Genomic DNA, 26,041 nt, shown 5'->3' on the forward strand with positions numbered 1-26,041 from the left:
TTTTTTTTTTTTTCTTTTAACAGCTGTAGCTGTGCACAGATGGAAAAACATTTGGTCAGAAAGCAGCAAATTAGTGTTTTCAGGCTAGAATTCTGCTCCCACCGCTCCTCCATTTCCATGCAGCTCAGAACGCTTTATTTCTTCTTTGCATTGACATTTTTGCACACCCAATTCATGCCGTCCTTCAGACAGAGAAAGGTAACATTAGTCAAGCGAAGGGAAAAGGAATCCCCCAATCCTACCTGACTGCCATTCTGCAAGCACCATGTTCTGCCTCCTCATCTACCCGCTGCCTGCCCTCTGTGCCCAAAAATGCTGTGGGTAAAAAACCAAGTGCTTCATTGCTTGGTAGATGTTGTCACACAGAGGTTGGTAAATCTTTCATCTGACCATAAAAAGCATCATCGTCTCATCATGTCGCTATGTGTAGGTCCTTCGAGGAAGGATCACTTTGCAGCCAAGGTACGTCAGTGGCAGATAAAGGCTCAGTTCCAGGTTCAGCTACAGATGACTTGTGTAACCTCCGGCAAGTCATCTTATCTTTGAGACCGTGGATTTTAGGGGGCTGTTTGTTATACAGTCAGCTCCCTATTAAGAATATGGCTCTAATTCTCTGCTCAGCTGTAAGCCTTGAAATCCAGATCCATGAACGCCACTGCAATAACTAGATCTGGACCCTGCCCCCTGTGCCTCAGGGCCCCCACAGAAAATGGGCCCTGAAGGGTCCCACAGGGGTTCGGTGAGAATAGATGTGGTCACATTTTAAGAGGATGATATACTCTTTAGAGTATTTCTGTAAAAATGTGTGCATGACATCTCTGACCACTGCAAGCAGGATGGTTAACACTTGTGCTGTGAATACCCGAGTCGTGAGATTATTGCTGAGATCCCAAAACGGGATATGCTACTGAAGGGCAAAGCGACATTTTATCTGCTCCTGTCAGTTATCTGTTGTGAGATGCGCAGAATGGAGTGCACAATTATTTCCTCATATTTGTGTTCCATCAAATCCATTACCTCTATCCTGCCTACGAGGTATCTGCTGAGAGGGAGGCTCAGGGCAGAAAGAAGGCAGGTAGGGTTTTGGGGATGAGAGTGGCACATCTTTGTGCTTGGAAATTGGGCAAACATCACATTGGAGCTCTGGAGGGGGGATTTCACTGTTATGTTCAATGGTCATTTTTTGATCATTCAAATGATAGTCAGACCCTAAGAAAGACCAGAGCCTTTGGGCCAGCAGTGTCACTGGCTTCCTGTGCCCTTGTCCCCAGACTGCCAAAAGTCTGCCAAGGACCTCAGCTGTCCCAAGGACAGATGGCTAAAGGCACAGCATGGCAGGCCCCTGGGGTGAGCCAAGACACACCACTGTGCCTCCACGTTGCCCCTCAGTCACGAAGCTGGTGGCTGGTGGCCATGTCAGAGGGGAGCTAAAGAGTTAAGAGAGAAGAGAGGGAGTCCTCAGGGCTTAATCAGAAGCAGAGAGGTTCTCACTTGAAAATACCAATTCACCTTGATAGCTGCGCTATGTGACACTTCTTATCTGAAGGGGAGCAGCAACTTCTGAAATCAGCCCTTGTTGCTGCGTTAAATAAAGAATAAGTCAGCCCAGCTTGTGCTGGGGTGCATATGAGGCCCTACACTAATAACACTTCTAACTCTAACCTTGGGGAGGGTTGATGTCTCCAGTTTCATTTATTTATCTCCACAGCAGAGATCAGTATAAAACAAATTGTCTGAAATCCTCAGAGCAAATGGGAAAAGATGAGAGGTAGATTCATTTTAAGGCCCAGTAGCTTTGTGTCTTCCCCTTTCAATAACACTGATAACCTAGGTGTAAAACATGTAATGCCTTAAGCAATCAATAGCGTGGTTTAAAGCTTATCACTTTAGAGAGAGAGAGGGAGCAAGCGATTCCCAGCATGAGGAATGCCAGGGCTTAACAATGGGGCTAGGAGGAGAGGTGTCAAGCCTTTGGCTTGATTGTGTTCTTTAGAAATCTGCATGATTGCCTGCAAAGAGTAAAAATAAATAAATAACTACAAATGCTCCCACAATGATTTCAGCTTCCCCTGCCTCGGAAGCAATAATCACATTTGCACACATCATGGCATACAAGGCAAGCAGAGCTCCTCATTCATTTTGAATGTAGGTTTATTTGCTGAACCAGAACAGCTGAGACAGCTTAAAGTAATAAATATCAGCTGACACCCTCTGCTATTCAGCACAGTAATCCCAGAAACAATACATCACTGCAAAACAACAAACACGCATCCTATCTTCTACCTAATCTGACCACAACCTGAATTCATAGTGATTAAAACTCTGCCTGCTGCCATTTGGGAGCTTGGGAAATGGAAAGACGGAGTGTTTCAGCACCAGCGCGGCAAGGGTCATAAAGCAGAGTTTATGATGGGATTTACCATGGCTGGGAGCCTGGCTGCATCAAGCATATAATGAGGGCAAAAGAATGACATAGCAAAATGCAAGAGGAAAGGTGAACTCCAAACAGGCTTGAAATACGTAAGTAGGTCACTGAACTTTTAAAGCAAGAATAGATTTTAAAAGTCTCTTCTGACATGAGTTAATTGACAAGAAAAATCACATTTAATTGTAAATATCTCCCTGCCTGACAGTGATAAAGGGAAAATTAACATGTTTAGCTCTATGTGTGTTGTATCGAAGAGATATGTGTGAGACAGCTTCCTCATCTTCAGCCACACTGTAGCACATCCATAGCTTCTGGTGCAATTTGGGGGGGGGGGGGGCTGCGATGTGTTTTGCAGTGTCCTCAAATGCTTTGGAGAATAGCAAATGCAATAGAAAGCAAAAGAAACTAAAAGGTACATTTGCAGTTTTTCTACCTGAGGTTTGAAGCAGGGTTGGTAAGATGGAGAAATCCAGGGAAACTGCTACAAACACAAAGAGCTGCTATGGTGAAGGCATGCGGGAAGGGCATGGTGCTTGAAAGAGTCAAGTCCAGAAGGAGGCAACTATTGTCATCCTTTGTCCCTACACACTCTGTCCCTATATCTGCACATTTAAAAGATGGCTCTCTGCAGAAAGTACAATCCCTAGAGTAACATTTAGATCTTGATAGATGTCCTTGCACTGCTTTGTTGAGACATAGAGACATTGGCAGGTATTTCGAGGATAGAGATGGATACCATATTAGTATTCCAGCCTCAAGTCAACCCTGGGAAAACTTAGCCAGGGAAAGATTTCAGTTCTTTCAGCTTTGCCTCTCTTAGCTCCTTAACAAGCAGCTAGTAAACTTTACCAAAGCAAAGAGAGAAAACTCTAGGGAAGAGGATAATGCTCCTTGCAGAGAAATGCTGCTTGGCACAACCCTGCCTTGCTGCAGTCACATCTGCTATTGTGTCAAGGGAGTTGTACTCTTAACACCCTTTGGGAAAGGACTGGTAGAGCCTTCCCCAGGAGAAATAAAAACTCCTGCTTGAGATTAGCCCACTACTTGCTTATTCTCTGCATTATCAGCTTTGTGGCTGTGGGACTGAAGTAATCTGACTTCAAACACAGTGAACAAGTCCTCTCCACCCCATAAAAAGCCTCCCGATTTCTGCTCCCCTGCAAGCCAGGGATCAGGCAAGGCCACAAACTTGTGACCCCTAACGTGACCTTAAGGACAGCAAAGCTTAATCCTTTCATGTAATCCTCTGTCTGCCATAACAAATTGGGTCAGGCAAGTGCAAAATTCTCGATCTCTGGCATTTTTGGTATGCGTTATTTTAACTGTCACTTTCTTCTCCCTCTGCACGGCTAGAGCTGTGCCTTCATTATCTGTCATTTCTTTGCACCTCCAGTCATACAGGCTGCTTTTTACAGGCTCCCGCAAGTACATTATCCACTGTTTTTTGCGTGGGTGCAAGCTTTTCTTTTGTCCTCTGAGACCTTGTATCCCTAATGCAGTGCTGTAGACTTTCCCTGCTCAAAAATCACAAGACTTTGCCCTGTATTCTGGAAACATGGTTACTCTTACTCAACAAGCAGTGGCTCTGCCTGCCCCAGGAGAGCTGCAGTCATCGAAATTGGGTTTAAACCACATTTAAAAGTAGCCCCAGAACCTTGTTAAGATGTGGAAGATCCCCATCTAGCCACCCTGGCTAAGATATCTTTAAGACAAAACCTAGCTCTGAGGATACAACATTGCCGGGGGGTCCTGTTCTAAATCTTGCCCTTATGAAAGTGCTGAATCGCAACATCAACGGAACTTAGGTCTTGGGCTCTGTTCTCAACTGGGTTGAAACAGCCAGGGAGGAGAAGGCAGCTCAGCCCTTCCCACAGTCCTTTGGGCCATACCAGCGCTGGCATAAATTAGAGAAGTTTAGTGGCCACTCTCAGTTCCACTGCCTTTTAATGGTCTCCAGGGGGCCATTATGCTTGGGAGACTCCGGACACAATACGCTGCAGCATCGTTCTGGAGGACGATTCCTCAGGGCAGGCTGAGCTCCTGCTGCCTTGATCGGAGACTCTTGCTTCAGACAAGAAACAAGCTGCAAAGCACACATCAGTCCAAAGCCTTGAGTCATGTTTAATACACACCCTGGCCCCTAAATAACACCTCCAGCAAGAGGGCAGGCTGCAAAGCAGAGGAATCCTGCCTGCTTTCATCCCATCCCAGGCGGCCAGGGTGAAATATACATAGCTTTTGCACACCAAGGACTACAGCTGGAGATCTAGTCACAAAACATGGCCCCAAGAGAGGCTGTGTGGCACCAGAGAGCCGTTGTGCAGCAGCAGTTCCCTTATGTTTCTCTTCTGACATCGGCAGTCACCCCCCTTGTTTGCGGTACCCTGTGCAAGGGTCCCTGTGAAAGCTGGTGCAGGACTCTGCTCCAGAAGCACAGCCCAAATGGCTGTAGCGGCGAGGAAATGCTTTCCTAACTAGGGCTGAAGGATAAAATCTAGACCCAAGCAGATATTTTGCTTCAAAAAGCCTTAAAGCATGAGGGATGCCACTCCTCCCTCAATGGCACCATGAAGTCTGATTAACAAGCTGAGTGCTGCCCATGGTTACAGTCAGGAGGTAATGAAGTCTTCAGCTGGCATAACAGGGGCTACCAGCTGGCTTTCAGAGGACAGCACATGGGGTTTCCAGTTAACCCAGTCACCCCTCTTCAGAGCCTGCCCAGGACATTGCTGGGCCCCTTTTCCAGAGTCCCCAGTGGTTAATTTTAGAAGAGGAGATGGCAATATGGATTCCCTCCTTAATTAACAGTTTTATTAAATAACCCATTTCAAATAATAGTTAAATTCTCTAAATTTATATCATTCTATTAACCATAATCTAATCTCATTAACCTTGAAATCCCCAGTCTTAACTACCCAATTCTATACACCATGGTGCTAGCAGCTAAACTAATTAAATGACCTTCAAACTATTTCTCCTTCATGTATAGGCATTATTTATCTTTGCTCATTGCTCTTCCTTCAAGCTATCACAAAAATCTTCCCCTATGAACTCTGTTCCTGCATGTGCTCAGTACTAGACGTGCCACCACTCTTCCTTGCAAAACCCATCAGCGATGTCTCCAATTTTACTCTAGCTAATATATTCCATCAGCAGTGACGGTTAGCGTGCTCGCTCCTTGGCTTTCATTCCGAATACCTGATGCTTCCATGTCTTCATTTATTTTGCTGTCACTCATTGTCATTTCTCAAAGAAGTCCTTAAAGCAGTGACCTCAGATTTAACTGCACAGAGAGCTCCCTTTCTGAGGCACTGGTAGAGATCTTGTGTACCATGATCCTCAAAACCATCTTTCTTAATCTCACTCTTTAAACAAGTTCTTTGATTCCCCTAAATTTTGAGCATGTTGTCCTCTCCTTAGAGTCCCAGGACTGAAGATGCCCTTTCTTCCTGGCCTGATCCAACTGCAACTAAAATCCTTCAGTTTAAAAGTCATCTCCCAAACGATTTTGTTCAATGAATTTCTAAGGAAAGGGAGAGCTTGGCATTCTTGCTGTCTGATTTAACAGGGCTGGAGTTATGGCAGAAGAGAAATTTAGGGACTCTTTTTCTATAAGCTTTTCTATAAGTTTGTGACTTCCCTGACCTTTCTGCAGTAATAATTTATGGAATAAGCTGCAGTATTTAGGGCACTGAGACTGCAGACAACAAAGTGGGATGTTATCTGGCCTTTATCTAAATGAATTTGGCTAGATAAGCATGATGAACAAAATATATAGGCCTGCAAATACTTTTATTTAGCTCTTTTCTTCTGTTTTCTGGAAGTGAATGGAGCAGCAGATTTCACCTCCCCGGCAGAGGGTACTGGGCTGCAGATTTTATTGAACATACAGGGATGCACTGTACTTCAAGGAGAAGGCACAGTGAGACGGCATTACCAGCCAAGAAGTGTGCAGCCCACTCCAGAGAGCCCACAGAGCAGCTTGAGAAGGAGGCATTTTCCAAAGCTCATGAACTGAAAGTGACACTTTCTATCATTTAGTTCTTTCACATCCAACATGCATCCCTGAATTTCATCTGTCACTTTACTGCCCCTTCACAACTGGTGAGCTCACTTGGACTTCCATAAACTAGAGGAGGGCCTGGAGCAGGGAAGAAGGTGACCTATGCTTGCCTGCAACCCTGTGAACTGCAGCCTCACTTTCTTGATCACAATTCTTTGGGCTTGAATATGCACTGCCATTGGGGAAAGCATTTCCCTCTACCACCACCACTTCAAAATAAAGATTAGAGTTGAAGCCTTTCACGAGATTGGCTGCAACATGGCTGAATTTGTATCTTAGCTAACTAACTAAAGGCCCTTTGGAGGACACCATCTACTACATTTAGGTCTAAATATCAGGTTAAGAATTTTAAATCAGAACTGCTGTACTGGGTCAGACCAATGATCCACCCAGGCCAGCAACCCCTTTCTGGATGCCAAGTGAAAGAACATGTAGGAAGAGGATCTCCCTTGCTCTGTTCTTCCCTCCCAGTCCATGGCCCAAGCTGTTCCTCATGCAAAAGCTGCCTCCAGATCTTAGTGGTCAGTTATTGCCTGCAGATCTCTTCAGAAATTCACTCAGTATTTTTCTGAACCGACTGATACCTTTGGTTTCCACAACATCCTGTGCCAATAAGATCCGCAATTTAATTATGCAACTCGCTAAGAAGCACTTACTTTTATTTATTTTATGCTGTTGTCTGATTATTTCATTAGGAACACCCTTTCTCTAGCAGTGTGAAAAATAGCATATAGTCTATCTGACATTTTTATACCTTATTTTATAAGGTATAGCAGACATCCATTCTTTGTCCTCTCCCTTCCAAGCTGCAGGCCCTAATCTATTATCCCTGTGTACAGATGCCACCCTGTGCTGATCACTCTCAGCAGAGGATTCTCAAAGCTCTCCTAATTCTGAGCAGATATATGGACAATATTTTTTCTGATGAGGGTACTTAAGTACTAGAAGAGGTTACCTAGGGAGGCTGTGGCATCTCCACGCCTCGAGATATTTGTAACTTGATTGGACAAGGCCCTCAGCAACCTCCTCTAGACTTGTAGTTACTCCTGTTTTAAACATGAGGTTGGTCTAAAGATCTCCTGAAGACCCTTCAACCTAATTCTTTGTGGAATCTACGATTTTGCTACTACTAAAATCTTTTTAGATGAGGCAGAGGCAGAAATGAATGTCATGTTCAAGGTATGGGCCCTTTATCCTGCCTTTACCCTGCTACAAATGAAATGTTTCCCGGGATGTTTCTTGTTTGCTTTCTGATAATTCTCTAGCATTTGATTTTCCTCTCTGGCCTTTGATGAGCACTAAGCTGCTGTTCCCAATAACCTGCTTCTGAGTGATGCCAGCTAATTTTGAGTCCATCATCATATGTATACGGTTAGGGTTGTTGTTCCTCATGTGCATTATTTTGCACTTGTCAACGCTGAATTTCATTTGCCATTTTACTGCCCACTCAGTATTGCGGGCTTCTTCCGTGACTCTTCATAACTCAGCTTGAGATCTGACTATCCTGAATAGTTCTGTAGCATCTGCAAATAAGGTTTTACTTAATCTGCAAGGAAGATAAATGTCTTCACCATTCTGTTTCTTTAAATATCAGTAAAGGGAGCATTCCTGACTGCTTGGATTGTGAGCACTGCAAATATTTCATTAATTCAGGAAAGCCTAAGAGTGAAATAAACAAACCTGCGTTCCATTTGCATTACAAAGAGCTACTATACTGCAGGAACTGACTACAGCACAGGAGCCCAAGTCAACAGCTATTACAGTTCAGCACAGGAACACAGCACAGCCCCTTTGGTGGGTTTTTGCTGCCCCACATGCTGCCATTAGAAATGGTCCTTGCCCCGTGTGCAACTCTTGCGTTTCTCTGGATCAGAAAAATTGATCGGTTTCTCTCTGGCGCCCAGGTTGAGCAAAATGCCAAACTTTAGTAGTGAAGGTGAATCAGATTTCTAAAGTGCACACTTATAACAGTCAAAGGGGTTAATAGTAAAAGACTATTTGTTTTGTGAAAATTATTAACCTGACAGCAGTCTCTTTAAAATAAATCAATGCCTTCATTTGGCCTAGCCAAGGGGTCCTGGGTGGGGAGGCAATTGTTCTCCTTCCTGGGGATGGAGAGATCCCAGGAGCCCATAGCTCCCTCTTCCCTTTGCACAGGTGATGGGACACGTGGCCCCCTGTCTGTGTTCTGTGCTGCAAGGGTTTGGCTGTGCTGACCCTCCTTTGTGAGGCAGCTGGTCCAGTCCCACCCTGCAGATCAACAGACAAAAATCTCTTACAGATGGCCTGCTGGCACAGCAAGCCTTCTCCAGAGTCTCACCTGTACTCCCTCTCCTGAAAGAGCTGAACAAGACTGGATCTGCCAGACTCTGTCCCGGATTGTGTGTAGGTTCAGTCCCTCAGCAATCTCTGAAGCAGGGGCAGCCGTCAGCAAATCTTGCTTGTTGGCAAATATGAGCACGGGGACTCCACTAAGCTTTTCTTCATCCAAAAGCTCGGCCAGCTCCTATATCATTTACAAGGGAGTGGGGTGGGGGGGAAGATGGAGAGAAGGAAGGGAAGAAAACCTTCAACCACCAGTGGTTGTCTCTAATTAGAAATATATTTAGGGCAAATGCTGGAAGAGTATGTTCCAGTGAAACCTAGATCTTATTATGACAGCAAAAATGTATACAATCATCTCTGCCCAAGGTTCAAAAGCTATTTCTTCCAATTACAGGTTACAAAAATCTTCATCTTGGTCTGAAATTAGCAGTTGCCTTAAAGACTACAACTCTGTGTTTTACCAGTCACTGCTCCCAGGATACCAAAATTGATGAAACAGCAAAAACATGTAAATTGGCAGTATGAGGAATGTGTCTTAAGTTATTGCCTGACTGGCATTTGTACCTGAGCAGCCGTTGACACCAGGCCTGATATTTCTTGCTAATAATGAGCTTCAGGGTTTTGTTCCAAGTTTTATGCACTGCAATTTGAGTGGGAAAGGACTCCTTTTTTCCCCAGAAATGGAAATCTCTCTCCCACAAGAAAGTGCTGATGCTTTTGAAGGCATTGGTTAGCTGAAGACAAGCTAGATCAGCTTTACTAGCTGGATTTTGGCTCCATATACACAGCACACATTGGGTGGCATCTTCAGAAATGGGTTTGTTCATTCAAAACTGGGTGACTCAAAGAGATTCTTTCAATAGCTCAAATCTGAATCTGCAGTGGATCAACGATGGCTGAAATACTTCATGTCTAGGATTGTGCAATGGCTTCATGTGAAACAAGCATACAGTCTCAAGCCACTTCCCTATGTGGAACATATGACAAATCCAGCAGAACTTCAACCGTAGGGACTGCTGGCGTTGCAGATAGATGAGTACATGAGATTTTTGTGGACTCCCTTATTTAGCTGGAAAGGTCTCATGCTCTCAGATACTGTGCTAACATCTTTCATCCACTAGCTAGAAACTTTTGGATTAAACAAGTGCAGTCAGGGAGATGCTGAACTGCAGCGGAAATCTGACTCTATCCCCCCAAAAGCAATGTTTGGTTTGGAAACCAGGACGAGAGAATGGGGTCATAAACAGAGTTGGCTGGGAATTTTTCAACAAAATACGTCTTTCATCTGACATGGCTGATTTATTTAAACCAAAAGCGTTTGCAGAAATATGAGGGGTCCAGGCTGACTCCGCCTGACTCAGGCAAGTGCTCTAAGCTTCTGCTTCCTCTCCCTCTCTTTTGCCCAATGAATATTTAATTACTGATATAAAATGAAATGACTCCAAAAGCAGAAAGATTCCCCTCACTCCTAGAACAACCAACAGTTCTGCTGTTCGGGTGTGTCCATGATACTTGAGAGGCAAAAGATCAAATGCCTCCTTCAAATCAGGCAGAACAGAGGACTTTAAACTAAATCTCCCATGTCTGGGGGTTAAATCTGTTGCTAGCTATTTTGGGACACTGTCACTTTCTGAATTTCACAAAAGAAAGTTCAAAAGCCCTATTTTTGTTCCATCTTAAAGCACAAAATGTTACAAAACATCAAAACTTTGCAAAACGGAAATCTCATTTTCTGGCCAGTCCTAGTTACAAAGTTCTTTTTTTTTTTTTTTCAATTACATCCAAAAGACAATCAAGTCAATATGATTTCCATTTCAACTTTGTAAATAAGAAAATAGGATTCCTCAGGGTCTTGGTTTGGCAAGGTTTAAAGGACTTAGAGAAGTTTTTGCTTTCAGTATTGGGTTTCATTTGCTATTATTGTATAACTTTAATGAAAACCGTTCTATTTAAACGGAATTAGGCTACCTATTTTCCTTGTTTCACATCTACCAAAATAATCTGCATTGATGTTGAAAGGCAAGACTCTCTTGAAATGCAAATTTCCCTCATAAACAACAAAATCATCTTCCTAACTTTTGTGAGCAAGGGGCACTCAGAAGCACTGAGTTACTTCAAAGGAAGCTGGGCATAAGTAACTTACCTGACCCGTTTCTTCAAACCTCTTCCTATCTGCACTGTCAATGACATAGATCTGAAAAAGAAATGAGAGGAAAAGTTACTCTTCCCAGAAGACATTCTTCCACAGTATCACGTGCTTAAGCGAGCTGAGCCTAATATTTATGCTTTTGGGCACAGAGATCCCCAGCATTATTTATAGCAAACACTGATAAAACTTTACAATGTTCTGAAAGGAGAGGAACCACCTCTTTTAAAGCTGGGGGAGTGGACAGCCACATGGGTAGGATCAGAAAGGTGCTGGGGGCAGTTCCATGGATGCTCTCACCATCTCCAAAGCATCTATTACCTGATGAGAACAGGAGACTGCCTTCTATCTTTTTCAAATGACCGGCTCACAAGCTGAAGCTAAACACAGGAGGGCAAAACCTGGGGAGCCAGACATGGTCTTTCACCCTAGCAACAGCGTACAAGCACTGCGCGGGTGTGACTATGCCATGCTGCCCTCTAGCAGGACGCACCAACACAGGGGACAGAGGAACATACTGGGGACATTGTGTTCCTCTCCATCAGGCGATCCTACTGCAATCTCCTGGAGCAGGTGACTGGGGAGGAGGGCTGGATCCAGCCTGTAAGACTTCATCTTCAGCTGCCAGCTTGTCCACCAGCATGATGGAGAAGACAGCGAGCAGCTGGCTCACAAAGACTGACACCAGAGTCCTGCCACCCTCTCAGGGATGGGTACCACATCTCATGGTCCACAAGGAGGTCCCAGTCAGACACCTGTCCCCTGGTATGAAGGTTGGATCCCCTGGCCTGCAGGCTCCCTGCCTTGGGAGGAGGTCTCCACCCTCTCCAAACAGCATGGCACATGTTGATTTCTTTCTGTAAATGCAAATGAGCCTTTTCAGTGAAGGCAGCTCTAGCTCTGCACAGGCTAAAATGCTCCTCAAAGGTCCCCCTAAATATGTAATTACTAAGAAGTCCAGCCACCCTCCTTCCCTCTAGCAATGCTACTGCAGTTCAGAGCGGACGGTATCAAGCTACATCTAAAGAAACGGGGAACCTCACTATAACGCTTAGACAAGAATAGCCTGGCATCCCTTTGTCATTACTTGGTACAGGAAGGTTTTTGAAGGAGAAGGGCGCTGGGACAGCAGACAGGGACAGGACTGGTGACAAACACTGAGTATTTTGCTTCCAGTCCCTGCCATTCCTCATCAGTGGTGACTGAAGCTGCTAGCATGTCATCTGCATGCTCTTTGGTGGCTTACAGGGAGCAAATGTCAGCCTGGTTTTCAGGGAATAGATGAGCACAGCACCTCGCCATCAAGATAAATGGCATCCTTGCAGGCAGTCTCAGCATAAGATTCTACGCTTCCAGGATAATTTCGACCAAATAGTAGGGGGAGAGAAGATGTCTAGCAGCAATATCTATTAAACTGTAGGCACTCCCTTAATGAGCAGTGTTAAGAGTTGTTTGAAATGGGACCAAACACACAGCAGGAGAATCTGTGTGCCAGGCCTGAGGAGGTAACCCAGCAACCTTGCAGACCTCTCTGCCGATCACTTGGGGTCCGCGGCCCTGCTGGGGCCAGGCTGATGCACACTGACAGAGGCTGGGGGACACGCGGCAGGGCTGGACTCAGCTGCGTGGGCATGCGCCAGCAGTGCATGCGCTTGGTGCCACGTGATGGGGAAAGGCCTGTGGGCACGGCGTGACACACAGCCTCTCCCCGCAGTGTGATCCTAAGCATGTGCACCAATACTGCATCAGCTACACCCATCCTCCCTGCACGCCCCAAGCATCCTGTTTGGGCTAGGAAACACAGACCAAAAGGAAGAAGCTGCAGGGCTGGCAGTTGTGCTCTGGGGTGAAACTGGACTGTCATCTGTCCTCCTTGGGGACATCTCAGGGGCAGCTTAGAAACACATGAATGCAATAGTTGAGTGCTACTTTACAACTGAAAGGCAGCACTTCCCATATTACGGTACTTCTCTAACTGACAAGGAAGAGCTGTGAGTCCCAAGCAGCCAAGCTTTCTCCTGCACTGCTCCGTTCCTTGCTAGGGAGCTATTTTGCAAGATGAGAATTAGAGACAACAGCGCTCAGGGCAAAAGCCACAAAAGCACAGCACAGAGAAGGTAAAGTATGTGCGGAGTGCCTGCTTCCAAACCAGAAAGCACTGTGCCAAATAGCTGCAGGTGCCTGTCTGAATATGCAATCAGCCAGATATCCACACCTTATTTGCCTGGGTTAAGCTTCCAAATATCACAGGTGTGTGATGCAAGACCAAGCTCTCATTCAAAGGCACCTGCATGGATTTGAATTTGCAATCACTTCCTGCTTTTTAATACCCTTTAGAGGGTCCTTTCTGCTTTGTGCAATATAGTTTTAGTAGAAGACAGAAGCAGGGGTCCTGGGAACTGTAGCGTATCTCATCTCCACCTTCCTTCTACAGCCAGGGCCACACAAGAGTCTGTTTCTGGCTGTGGTGCTTGGTAGCATTGTTTGCCAGTTTGAACAGCCATTGAGTACACCATGTTGGAGAAATGGAGCTTGAAAAAGAAATTCCCGCAAAGTTGGATGCCTCCTTGGAGCAACAGGCCAAAACAAAACCTGGAGTAAGTGGGTTGGGCAGAAATTGCAAGTGGTGGGACTGGATGAAGAAATAACATGAGGGATAAGTTGGCTCCATTTACAGATGCACAAGCTACACCAGGGTTGTCAGAGGGTAAAATTACTAGGGGTGAGGGCTGGCAGAAGACAAAGTCATCAGCATATACCTGATGCCAGTTTTGGTGTGTATGAGCATAGCAAAGTACTGCGTTAACAGGCCGACAGCTCCCAGTCTGGGACTGGGTGTCAGCACAGAGGGCAGGCAGGGGAGCTCAGGTCCATGTGTGCACCAGTTATTCCCTCTGAATTCACACCACCACCTCCCCCCAACTGATTCTGCTCTTAGCTACCCATTTTCTTACTTGTATGAAGAGTTTTCTCTGTACATTGCTTTAACTGGGGTGGGAGGAGGGCAGGGAAAACAGCTGCTTTCATCTCCTTCAGTCTTCAAATTCACCTTTATTTTTGCACCTCCCATGCAGCACACACACTGGGAAGGAGGCGAAGCTCATTGCCTTTGCCAGCAGAGTCTTCCAGATATTGTTTTGCAGTTGCGCAGTCTCTGCAGCCTGAGCACCTGCCATAACAGGCTAAGATCCCCTAGCTGCTGCTTTACAGTGTTGACTGATCTGCACACCTACTGCCTCCCCACCACACACAGCTGCAGAGCTTGGACTCAATGGGGACAACCAGCTCACAGCCATGCTATGTCCCTCTTCTTGATGGCCACAGAGGAGCACGTGAAGTTTGTCCTGATAGTTTCTCAAACCCAGATCTTTCCCTTAGTGAGATGTTACCATTACTCTTTGCAAAAGCAACCAACCAGGTTTATGCTGTGGTGGCTGTCCTCAAACATCAGATTCAAAACTAAGGCTGAAAAACGGGATCTGCACAAGAGATTACTGATGGTTTATTAGTCCCATTTAAATAACAGCTTCACTTGGACAATGATTTCTAAACTTGCAGGTGCAGCTACACCCTTCAAGACCATGACATGAGCCTTGGAGCAGACAGCCCTATTCCTAGTTGCACTGATCCTTCTGTGGAAGTACACTGAAGCTCCCAACACATTAATGAGTGTGAGTGACAGGAGGAAGGAAGGGTGTCTTTCCAAGAGAGCATCCCACTTCCCCACAGGACCCCTGCAGACCTTGCTTGCCATAGTCTTTTCTCTGCTCCCACAGGCAACATTGCTTTGGATGGGGGGAGGCCTGGAGCCCCCAGCCTGCCTTGATCCTGGCACAGGTTGCTGCATGTGAGAGCTGCTCTTTGAAACTTGTCAGGACAGCACTTGGAAGGTCCCAGGGTAATGTGCTCTGGCATGGAAACACAAAGGTCCTGCACAGTAAATGTAATTGTAGCTAATTGTAAGGTAATTGCAGCTAAGATGTCAAAAACATTAAAGGACAGTCTTATGATTAAAGGACAAAAGGAAAAGACAAGGGGCATGTGTCCCTTAGCCAGAAGCTTTTCTATCTGATGCCAGACACAGCATTTAATTCTGCTATGCCTCAGTTTCCCCAACTAGAAAACAAAGGCACAATACTGACCTACCTCTACACATGAGGCTCAAGTCACTAATGCCCGTGACAGGCCTTCAGAGTCTCCAGTGAAAGGAGCTATAGATGGGTAAACTACAAGTTATTCATGTTCTTTCACTTGAAGGAGACTGAGAGGAAAGGAACTGGCTATAACCAGCACCATCCTGTGAAAGTAAAAACATACAACTGAATGATTTCTCCAAACTTCATCGTATTTTTCTTACTGCACCCAACCAATCTTACCACTTCACTCAGGAAAAACTCCTGTTACAATGGCAATGGTGTTGCTGAGGGCTGGGACATTACATTACTTGTTCCTGAATTTCTGGCTGAGACCTTGGAAAGCCATTGCATGAACATAGCATTCAACTGCAGCCAATACTCACAAGGATATCAGTGTTTTCAAAATAGTTCCTCCAGTACGGCCTGATCTTCCTCTGTCCTCCTATGTCCCATACATTCAGCTTGAAGCCTTGAGACTGTACACTTTTGATGTTAAAGCCCTAGAAAGAGCAGAAACAAAGCCACATAGAGCATAAACCTGAGTGGCTGGATGATGCTCATAGGCAGACATTAACACCTGATATATCCCATGCCTGCAACATACAAGTGAGGTGAGCTGGGCAGCCACAAAGACGGATCAGCTGTGGGAGAAGTGCTGGTGAAAGCGAACACAGCCGCCAAACCATCAGTTTGCCAGTGCTCTTGGGTCAAGGGTTGACGCTGTCATGGCTACAGAGACATATGATGCAGTTAGGGCCCTGGGAGGGCTCAGCAGGGTGGATGCAGAAAGAGGTGGGAGAACTGCAGATAAGGAGAAAACAAGAGCGCTGTGAGAAGCAGGATTGAGCTTGTGAAAGCTGAGTAGAGAGTCCCAGCTAACATGAAGCCAGAGGTCTCAGCTCAATTCGTCACGACACAACTAATGCTGGGCTTAAAAGAGCAACAGCTGCACGTCTGAAGGGTCCATTTCATCAATTAGAGCACCAATTGAAAGGGCATTCAAGTAGAAAAACAGGATGTGGCGTGGGCTGGCAACGTGCTGCCACACCACCCAGGGGACTGGGGCTTGGAATCGGGGTGTCAGAGCTGGGAGCTTTGGAAGGCAGCTACAAGGTGGGGGGAAGCATCTCCCATAGCTCTCTAGCAACCTCCTCTGGTCAACACAGGAGCAATGCTGCAGTGTTTCTTATGGGAGACATCCCTCTCCCCAACCCTGAGGCTCAAAGAAAGGGGACCAGAGGCATCAGAGGGGGAGTGCTGGAATATGCACTTGGAGCTGGCTGGGTGAAAGATGCAAGGAGACAGGGGCTTGCCCACTGCCGCAGCATTCCCTGTACATGTCCCCTGTCTGGCAAGGAACAAAGTCTCATCCATGCAACCTTAGCATGACCCAAAAGCCTTCTGCAGAACTCCACGGCACTCATCCACTTTTGCACTGCCTGACAGACTTGGCCTGATGCTCTCTGGCTCCTTTAGGGAGCCTCCTCTTACACAGATGACACACAAACTTAACGGTGCACCAGGCTCTGGTTGCTCCCCCTTTTCTGAAATACTTTGCTGAATCATTGATGCTTTGTACAATAAGGCAGGTGGGACCACAAGAACTGCCTTGGGCAGGGAAAGGCCTTCCTCACCTGTGTTGGCGTGATATGGCTGATGTCCTCAGATGCCAGCTGTTTCAGGAGTGTGGTCTTGCCTGCATTATCCAGTCCCAAGAGGAGGATTCTCACCTCCTGGTCTGGGGCGCTTTTCAGTTTACGCAGGATTGACAGTAAACCCTAAATCCGCAAGAGAGATCATAGCTGTTATTTCTCTCTCCCCGCACCATGCTATGCCATGCCCTCCTCCCTTGAAATGGGTTGTGTATTGCAGTGGATCCCAGGACACTTTGAAGCCCTTCCTGCAATCCCTATTCCCATTTCCTCTTCTACTCCTCCGTTTCACCCCAGTTTTCCTACATCTCAGAGAGTATTGACGAGGTCTCAGACAGCACAAATGTCGCTCAGTGCAGTGTACCACTGGCTGCATTGCTCTTGTCACACAGCTGTTTGTTTGGCATTCCCTGTGCCAGGAAGACAGTGCCTACAGATATCATGCATAAGAGCTGCAAACCAAGTCCTTGTGAGCTCTTCATTATCTTTATCAGAGGGAAAACCCCATTAATTTAATCTCCGTCCCAGTTAACTGCAGGTTACTCTGTACCTGACATCAGTTCTTTTCATAGAAACTCCCCGATCATCTCAAACCCCGTTTATCTGTCTAAAACATGCTGGACCCATGGGGCACGTGCAGTTCTGATGTTCAGGATGTAGCACTTAACAACTATCTCAGATCACCACACATCCTCACTAAGAAAAGCACAGTGGATTTCAGTCATTAGTCAGGCTCAGCTCTCTGAGCTGACAGTATCACTCAGGATTAGGAAACAGAATATGCAGGTCAGATCATTTACAACCGTGCATGTTACAGCTGCACACCCAAGCTTTTGTCAGTACCACTGCTCAGAGTCCTGCGCCTCTCTAAAATGGCTGGAAAAATATTCTGGATCCTGGCACATAACCAACAGATGCAAATAATCCCACTTCCACCTGCCTCTCACTGCTCAGCCCAGCCCCACAGGAGAGGGGCAGTTGCAGCTGAGGGCATAGGAGCAGGCTGCAAGTCCATGACTGCCTGGGTGTCTTCGGACACATTGCCACACTGCCCTGTGCCCCACTACTTGGCAGAGACCTCTCCTCAGAGCCTGAGCAGCACACACCACACTGAGACCCAGCCTGGGGACACAGATGCTCTTGCAACTAATTTGCCTCAGCAAATCTGGGAGACGAATACATCTACAGCCCTTTCTGGAGCCCTCAGGACTCCTGCTTGGTCTCTCCCAGACAATTCCCACGTCCTGAAGGGCAATGGCGAGACATTTCTCTTCAGCCCACTAAGACCCAGAGCTGGGAACAAAGTTCAGATATCAGCACAAACTCGGGCCCACGGGAGCCCATCTCTCAAGGTGTTTTACTCTCCCATTTACAAAACTGAGACAATGCTTCTTGTCAACCTGCAAGGGTGAATCAGTTAAATGTCATGAAGTGCTTTGCTGCTATGAGGAACTACACCCTCTAAATATTCCTGAATTTGAGCCGTGAAGGTTGCTCCCAATCCCCTCCAGATCATGGCAATCAGAAACCTGTCCTCAAGATAAAGAGCTGCAGGATGCGGTACAACTGTCACTGCTGCAACGCATCCCCCGCCTGTAGCAGTGCCCTTCTGCCGACCCTTGGAGAGCCCCACCTCAGCCGTTTGGAAACCGCCACTTTCGACTGCTCATCACACCGCTCCAGGGTGAGCAGCATTTGGAAAGGACACGATGCTGCAGGTCACAATGCCAAAGCTTTCAATAATGCAGGATGAAAACAGACTGAGATTCAAATGCACGTGAGATTCGATCCACCCCTCTAAGCATTTTCGATTTGCAAGTAGTTTATCAGTTTTCCATTTAATTACCAGCTCAAAATACATGCACGATGTGTAAGAAACAGGGAGAAGGAACTTCATAAAATTGGGTTTGAAGGATATCTGTAGAAAGTTGCAGGATTGCCACTGTTGCTGTGCTTTTAGAAAGCACTGTAGAAAGCTGAGGTTCAGAAATTCAGAGCTCATGCAAGGAGCAGCAAAACTGCAGTGTTACAGCCCAATAAGCAGGCACAGGGTATCACCTATTTCATAAATAGACTGGTAAAAAACTGGGAATCCAGGCTGTGCTCAAGAGCTGTTCATCAGGAATGGGCTCTGCTTGGTAGAGGGTGCCATGCCGGCACAGTGCAGGCACAGTAAATCCCCAAACTGCTTTTAGTTGAAGTGTACAGGCCTGTAACATCACGTGTGGAGCCCTGAGGGCCAGATGCTCACACCTGGCTCTCGCCCATGGGCCCACAGCTAATGAATTTGAAGGGCTGTGTTCAGTGCAGCCAGTTGCTGCAAGCCCCCCCAGCCCAACAGCTCCCAACGCCGGCCGTCCATGTTCTGCCCTGGTGACGGTTTGTACTTCTACACATCTGAGGGCAGAGAAAAGGAACAGTGACAGAAATACCTCTAATGCTTACTTGTTTACATGCACGTCCTAACTGCCCTTGACATCATTAAAAAACACAAGTTTTAACTGCATGACTAGCAACAAATTTTAATTTCACCTGCAGTCAAATTTACAGTTGTGTTTGTTGGCTTGTAAATCCATGGATTTCAGCTCAGTGTGGACAGACTCCACAGGAGCAGGAACTCTAAAATTCACACATTCTCCCTCCTTTCCAGGGAAACACTGAATTTCCCATTCTTATGGGCCTGACCCAAAGCCAACACACATCAGCCAAAGTACTACTCCCGACTTCAGAGCGCTCTGAATCAGGCCCTATTATTTTAGTTTATTGCTCACAGTTAAAAAAAGAAGCTGTTGAAATGCTAATCCTATTCACAGCACCACTTGCTAAGAGCAGAGCAGTGTATCCCAGAGCAGATCAGGATTAGGAGCCTTTATATTTCAGAATTCAACTCCAAAATACTAAGCGCAAAGAAATGTGTTACAAAGTATTGCTTATCTACTACAGAGCAATTCTCAGGGGTCAGGAAGAGGAACAGTTGTAAATGTTAATAGAGCTTCTCCCATTGTAGACAGATGCTATTTCTGGGCTAGTATGACAGCCTATGAGAAAACGATCAGCATCGTTCCATATTCTACTCAAGTGACACTGCTGCATGGCTGATCACAGGATTATCTGGGGTAGCCAATAGAAGAGAGGATATATATAGAAATAAAAGTATTCTCTAAGGTATAAAGTAAGCTGATTTAAAAGGCTGGGAGACGAGCAAGCCAACACAGAGAAGCGGACTTTATTTCAGTAGCTGCTGACATAGGTTACATGGTCTGTATACACAACTTAAATTAAGAGTGAAATAATAGTATTGGTTACTATGATTGCTACTATTCTGTAAGTAGTATTTAAAACTTGCACCCAGAATTCTCCCTCTAGTTCGTGAGGATTTAAGATTAAGGAAAGCCATGCACAGATGCATTTCTAACAGGTTTTTTTACTTTTTTTTAATTGGTCTTATGAGCATACTGGCTAGGAAGACAGAAAGCATTTCCTGACAGCTTAGTAGACTGGAAAAAATAACTCAGCCGAGTTCACTGCTGCATGCCACCACTATGTGGGACAAGCAGCCCTTACTGCACACACACTGATGGATGACCACTTCTCTGCTCACAAACACAATGCTGAAACTAACTTGGGCTGATGAGAGTCAGAAAGCAATCCTCTGTTATTGATAAGAGATGTTGGGTAGAAAGCCATGAAATGGGAAAATTTCGTGCAAAGAGGAAGAAGCAACAGGAGGGGAACAGGCCTTTGAAGCGGGGCGGCAAACAAATATCTTGATGCTGGGACTTCACCTGCAGTGAGGAGGGAGGATGGCCAGGATGCCTGCATGGCAGCCAGGCCAGTGGGTACTCGCTCACTGGGGTGTCCAGGGTGAGGAGCAGGATGGTGGAGATGTTAGCTGGCTGAGGAACTGCATAAACGACTCACAGGAGTATAAGGGCAGCATGTCATTTGCACAAAACTAAGCAGACTGCGGCATCTGTAACAGAGAAGGGAACTGCAGATGCTCTTCAGATAATGAACAGTGCAGCGTGGCAGCATATGCAGCCTTTGGGGAAGGGCAGACACACAAAGTAACTCAAGGCTTGGCACAGTCAGACAGCAACCGCTTCTTGGTCACCTCTGGGTTAAGCAAACTATGTTTTATCTCAGATTGGCTTGTTTAAAAACATCTTTGTCCTTGGTGGAGAGGGTTTTCTTTACAAGCACCATGAGGAGACAGACTGATGGGGTCAGCAATGAGGAGACTGCATTTTCCAGACAGTGAGTGGGGACATACAAAAAGAAAAAAAAAGACTCCTGACAATTACTGTGAAATCAGAGTGGGGCATTAATTTCAGAGATGCAACTAAATGGGCAAAAGCACTCATAAACACATTGAGCATGAAAGCAAAGTTAACCATCTTATTAGCATCCTTCAGAAAACAGGGATGTGTGGTTTTATGAAAGTGTATCATTGCTAGGTTTAAAATACCCACTGAATTATCAAAGGACTTTCAGTTATAGCTGCATGCAGTAATCCTATTCTCTTTAAAAAAAAATACAGACATATATAAAAATACAGTGACATTTATAGTCCTAGCTAAGGGTTTTGTGGGTTTATTCAGCTTTAAATCCATGCTGTATATGGGTCTTTTGAACTAGTTGATGCATGTAACTACATCCTGTACCACAGAAGCCGCTGAAAGGAAGATTCACTTTATAGGCCAAAGCAAAAATTGGTTTGGGACAAACAGAGCATTGAGATAATCTCTTTAAATATTGTATCAGATTGGCAATGTAAAGCCATAATGGAAAGAACAATTTCCCCTTGTACTGAGGGCTGGATACACAGGGCATGGATAAAGCACGGCCCACAAGCCGTTGCAGAGCACAGTTAATTCCTATTAGGAAAGAGAAGTAAATGTATTCTGTTTAACTTTATTAGCCACAAAGCTCAGATAATGAATTTAAAATAAAACCACCCTCAGTCACCAGCAATTGCTTATCTACTAGATGTGGATATTAAGCTAGAATCAAATCAATTCACCGAGATGCAATAGAGCCACAAAGCTCAGCACCTCAGCCTGCCACTGCGACCACATCTCCCCCATCTCTACACCCCTGCATGGACGCCCGCTTCCCCACTGCTGCAACCACAAGTCACTTGTCTTCACCCTCAAGGCCCTTCCCAGCCAAATGCATTTGCTGTGGAGGTGACGGCTCCTGTCTCCCTGAGGCTTGCCATGCCAGCCCCAGCACTGCCGAGCTCAATTCTCCAGCCTTTGTGCCTTCCCTACAACCGTGGGAGAAACTTCGCAAAACATCCATAAAACCACTCTGTGATTCTCGTGCTAATTCCTCCTCTGCCACACCTACAATGCTTGATGAGGTTTAGGCAGCGAACATGCCAAGTTCGAACCTGTCTTGGACTCTCCTTACTCATATCGCTTGATTATCTCTCACCTCAGACAGACAGTATTTCCACGGCATGGGGAACATCCCCGTGTTCTGCCTGCACAGCACCTAGCACAGCTTTGGCCCACAATTTACTTTTAATTAAGGAATATGGTAGCAGTTCACCATTTTTAAAGAGTAAGTTAAAGATAGAGAGTGCACATGATGGTTTCAGAAGGTCACGCAGGAGAAGCTGTCATGGGGAAGGACAAGGGGCTTAGTTAAGCCAAATAACCTGCCTTCAGCAGTGGATATTTGAGGCTACATTTGTCATCCAGGGTGCAATCCTGTGCACACAGAGCTGGAGGAGGGGAGTCCTTCCTGACAACTGCACTGATTAGCTGGTGCCCTGAAGAATGACGTTTGATTACCTTTATCTTCGGCTGCACAACTGCAAATGTCACTAATGGTCATAAAATCACCCCGTCTTTTTCAAAATACAACTGAAGTAAATTAATCTATTGAGCACAGTTTATTCAATACTTCTTACTCTGGCAAAACTCCCAAAAAATCATTTGCTTGCTGCATGTCTCCACCATATGGTGTCATTCAATGCAGACTTTCTTTCCTGCATTGAAATCCAAAATTTAATGGAGTCGAGTCACCTACAGAGTTTTTCCAGCTCAAACCTACTAACATAGTATTCTGTCAAAGAGATCACACAGCACTTTCTGGTTTGGTATATTAATCAATACCAGCATGAATACTCCTTTTGTAATTAAAATCAAACTCCTCTGGTCTTAGCAAGTTTGAAGGAAATGTTTTGCCCTGCGCGAAGAAGAGCTGATGTCTAGCCCTGGATAATGTCAACAGTCTTTGCCTGGTTTCAGAACTTGAAAGTCTTGACCAGTTGCTGGTATACTGTCCTATCTGCAGGCAGCTTCTCATATCAATGTCTCAGCAATCGGTAAAATAAACCAAAAACATGACATGGAACTGTACTGGGAAACTAAAGCAACAAGACACTATTAAAGCTCTTGAAAACCTTTTTTTTTTTTTTTTTCTTCTTTCTCAATGGGGACATTTTAAATAGAGCCTTACTGCCAAACAACGAGGGGAAAAAGAAGGAAATTCTGTGTACCAGGTAAACCTACAGCAGGCAACGGATAAACACTGGTTTTCCTAGAAACATGAGCTCAAGACCAGGAGAAAGATGCCTGACTACGCATTTAGCTATGCTGATATTTCATCCTCTCCACCAGATTTGCCTGGTGTCAGCTAGACACTCGATGACTCAGTTTCCTCAGCTGTAAAATGGGGCCATGCTTTGACAACCCTGGTTTTGACATGATGATCTCATCTTCAGTCAATGGTTTTAGAAAAACACTGGCCATCATCCTCTGTCCCCGCCATCTATCAATAACAATCTTTACCAAGGGAGACAGTATGTTTTTACAGTGACAAGGAAGCCACAAGCTCCACTTCACACAGCATTTCCTAAACTTTGGAAAGCAGCATATCCTTTCATGTAGCAGCCTCCCTTCGCCCTTGCTGGGCGCCCACCACAGATGCTGCTTAATGGTGCCGAAGACTTCAGTGCTACAGATCCCTCATGCTATGCAGTTTTATGGCTCATCTTTCCCTCCATGCTCCACCTATGACCTTCTACCACCCCTGCCCCACAGCTGTGAGAAATGCTGGTATGCTCTGCAGAAGGAGACACTTCCCCTCTGTACTTACTTGGATGAACACTGAAATAATTTAAACCTCAACATTAACCCTCTTATCACTGGAGTTGGAGCAAGCAGTCCTTGAAGGGGGTTTAAGCACTTCCCAATGCAATCATGACATGCCAGAAACATGCTCACGGGCAGCTACCACAGCTCAGATGACAAGCAGTAAATTGTTACATCAAGCTGTCTGGATCATTTCTGACGGCTGACCCACACCTCCAGGCTGCCATAGCTGCTTTGGATATATTTGCTGGTGTTTCAGAGAGTTTCTACTACTAAGGATTATTCTGTTTTAGCAAAAGTTGAGCATCTAGAGAGACAGTACAGACCTCTGCAGTCCTCTGCCCAGCCAGTCCACCAGGCACCCCGAAGCACCACCCACCCTGCCTGAGAGGCTCAAATTCAAAAAACAACTCCCAGAAATGGAAAATAGACAAAGAGGCAGTAAAATGTTGTATCAAATAACACGAATGCTGGAAAACACCCAGTCCACCCTCTCCACACACAAAGGGCTTGGATAACAGCAGCCAGATCCCAGACTACACCATCTTATCGGGACATCACAAGGCAGAAGAGCAGATTTGGCCAGCAGCAGCTGCAGGCCAAATGTGTCCCACAAAGCACTGCACTGCTGGAGGCAGCTGCCCTCATCTTTACAGCAGATGTCCATCCTGTGATGGCTTCAGTGTCTGGTGTGATATGCTCCATCATCAACTCATCTGAAATAGAGCAGATCCCACAGACCTTATCTCAACCTCCTTCTCTGTGGCCCAGCAGGTGGGGACGCAGACAGAATTAACCCAGTGAAGATGAGGAGCTGCCTTTGCTGCTCTTTCTTATGCTGCCTCCCGTGCTGTCCACTTGCATGAATCCGCCTTGTGGCCCCAGGACTCCTGGACAAAACAGCTTCGCCCTTGGGAAGGCTCCTTCCCCATTGCTATTTCCTTCTGCTTGTGCTCTCTGCACGTGCCACCCCTCACCTGGCAGCCCCAACCCTTGTTTCCAGTCCTCCCTGGACTCTGCTAGCATCCCACTTGTCCCACCCAACTACTTCAGCATCTAAACCCAAGTTGTTTCCAACACACCAGTCCATCACTCAATCTCACTCCAACATCGATTCAGACTACACGACACCCTCACCACCCTGCCTGTCTCCCAGCATTGCCCTCCATCCTAGCCAGATCCTTTGCTGCACCCAAGACTCCAGTTCCTCCTGTCAGTCCACATCGCTCATTGTCAAACAGTTCACTTTTCCTCTTGAACACTTCTTTCCTCCCTGGATCCTCTCTTTCTCTCATCAGCATCAAACCCACACCTCCAGCCCTTCTTATAATGCATTCTTATCTCTTCAGCCCTGTCCCTCATCTCCCCAGCCCCCGGAAAAAAAAACTCAGAGCACTCAACATTCCAGCAAACTTTCCTGGCCAACCAACACTGACTGGATCTCCCCAGTGACCCACCAGACTATTCATCCCATAAAATTTGCAGGTTTCTTTCAGCCCCTGAGCACTGCACTTCAGTCTTATCCATCTCTGAACATCCAAGCTTTCTTTGCCATGACTGAACTCCTATTCCAAAGCTGTTTATCAACAACCAGCCCTTCCACCTCAGCAAGCTCTCCTGTAGCTCCCTCAACTCCTGTAGCCAGGATCCAAGACCCAGAGTGGCCCTCTCTCACCTTGGCTGAATGGTCCAGTGTCCCTTCACAGTTGCAGAAGCTCCCAGACTCTCCATAGTCAATCCCTGAACACTGTCCTCCATCCTTGCCAGGCTCCTCCATCATTCCTTCACTCCTTAGACCAAGCTGGCCACTGCCGTGCTGCTCCCCAGCTCTCCCAAGCACCCAACCTTCCATCATGCCTTCCACACCTTGACTGAATCAACTCCAGGCAGGTTGATCCCATCCCAACAAAGCCCCCCCGCCAAAGCTGCCAGGACCTGACTCAACCTCCTTCTCCAGGTCCCACATAGTCTCCAGCTTCTACCAGCACCCCAACCCCAGCCAGACTCTCCCATGGTTGCAGCCCCCAAATTTACACTGTCCCCAGCCCTAGTGTCAGCCCTTTGGCTGAGTCCCTCCAACCCCCATAGACTGAGACCCCCATACCCTCCTGACTGGGTGTGTCTGGCCTACAAGGTTCCCAATGCCCCAGACCCTCATGCTCTCCCTGAGTGGGCACCCCCTGTC

General features: G+C 46.2%; 1 protein-coding gene across 1 annotated transcript; it reads right to left on the minus strand.

The window, feature by feature from the left end:
• On the minus strand, positions 1-25,633 carry ARL3 (ADP-ribosylation factor-like 3). The gene is made up of 6 exons (XM_010288347.1): positions 25,532-25,633; positions 16,733-16,876; positions 15,482-15,598; positions 10,960-11,010; positions 8,812-8,997; positions 1-182 (listed from the first exon to the last, which is right to left on the minus strand). Exons 1-6 carry the CDS (start codon positions 25,631-25,633, stop codon positions 135-137), a joined length of 648 nt encoding a protein of 215 aa, XP_010286649.1. The 3' UTR covers positions 1-134.
• Positions 25,634-26,041: the final 408 nt, after the last annotated feature.

The sequence above is a fragment of the Phaethon lepturus genome, unplaced genomic scaffold (genome assembly GCF_000687285.1).
Source record: "Phaethon lepturus isolate BGI_N335 unplaced genomic scaffold, ASM68728v1 scaffold44225, whole genome shotgun sequence".
In the NCBI taxonomy this organism is placed as follows: Eukaryota; Metazoa; Chordata; class Aves; order Phaethontiformes; family Phaethontidae; genus Phaethon; species Phaethon lepturus.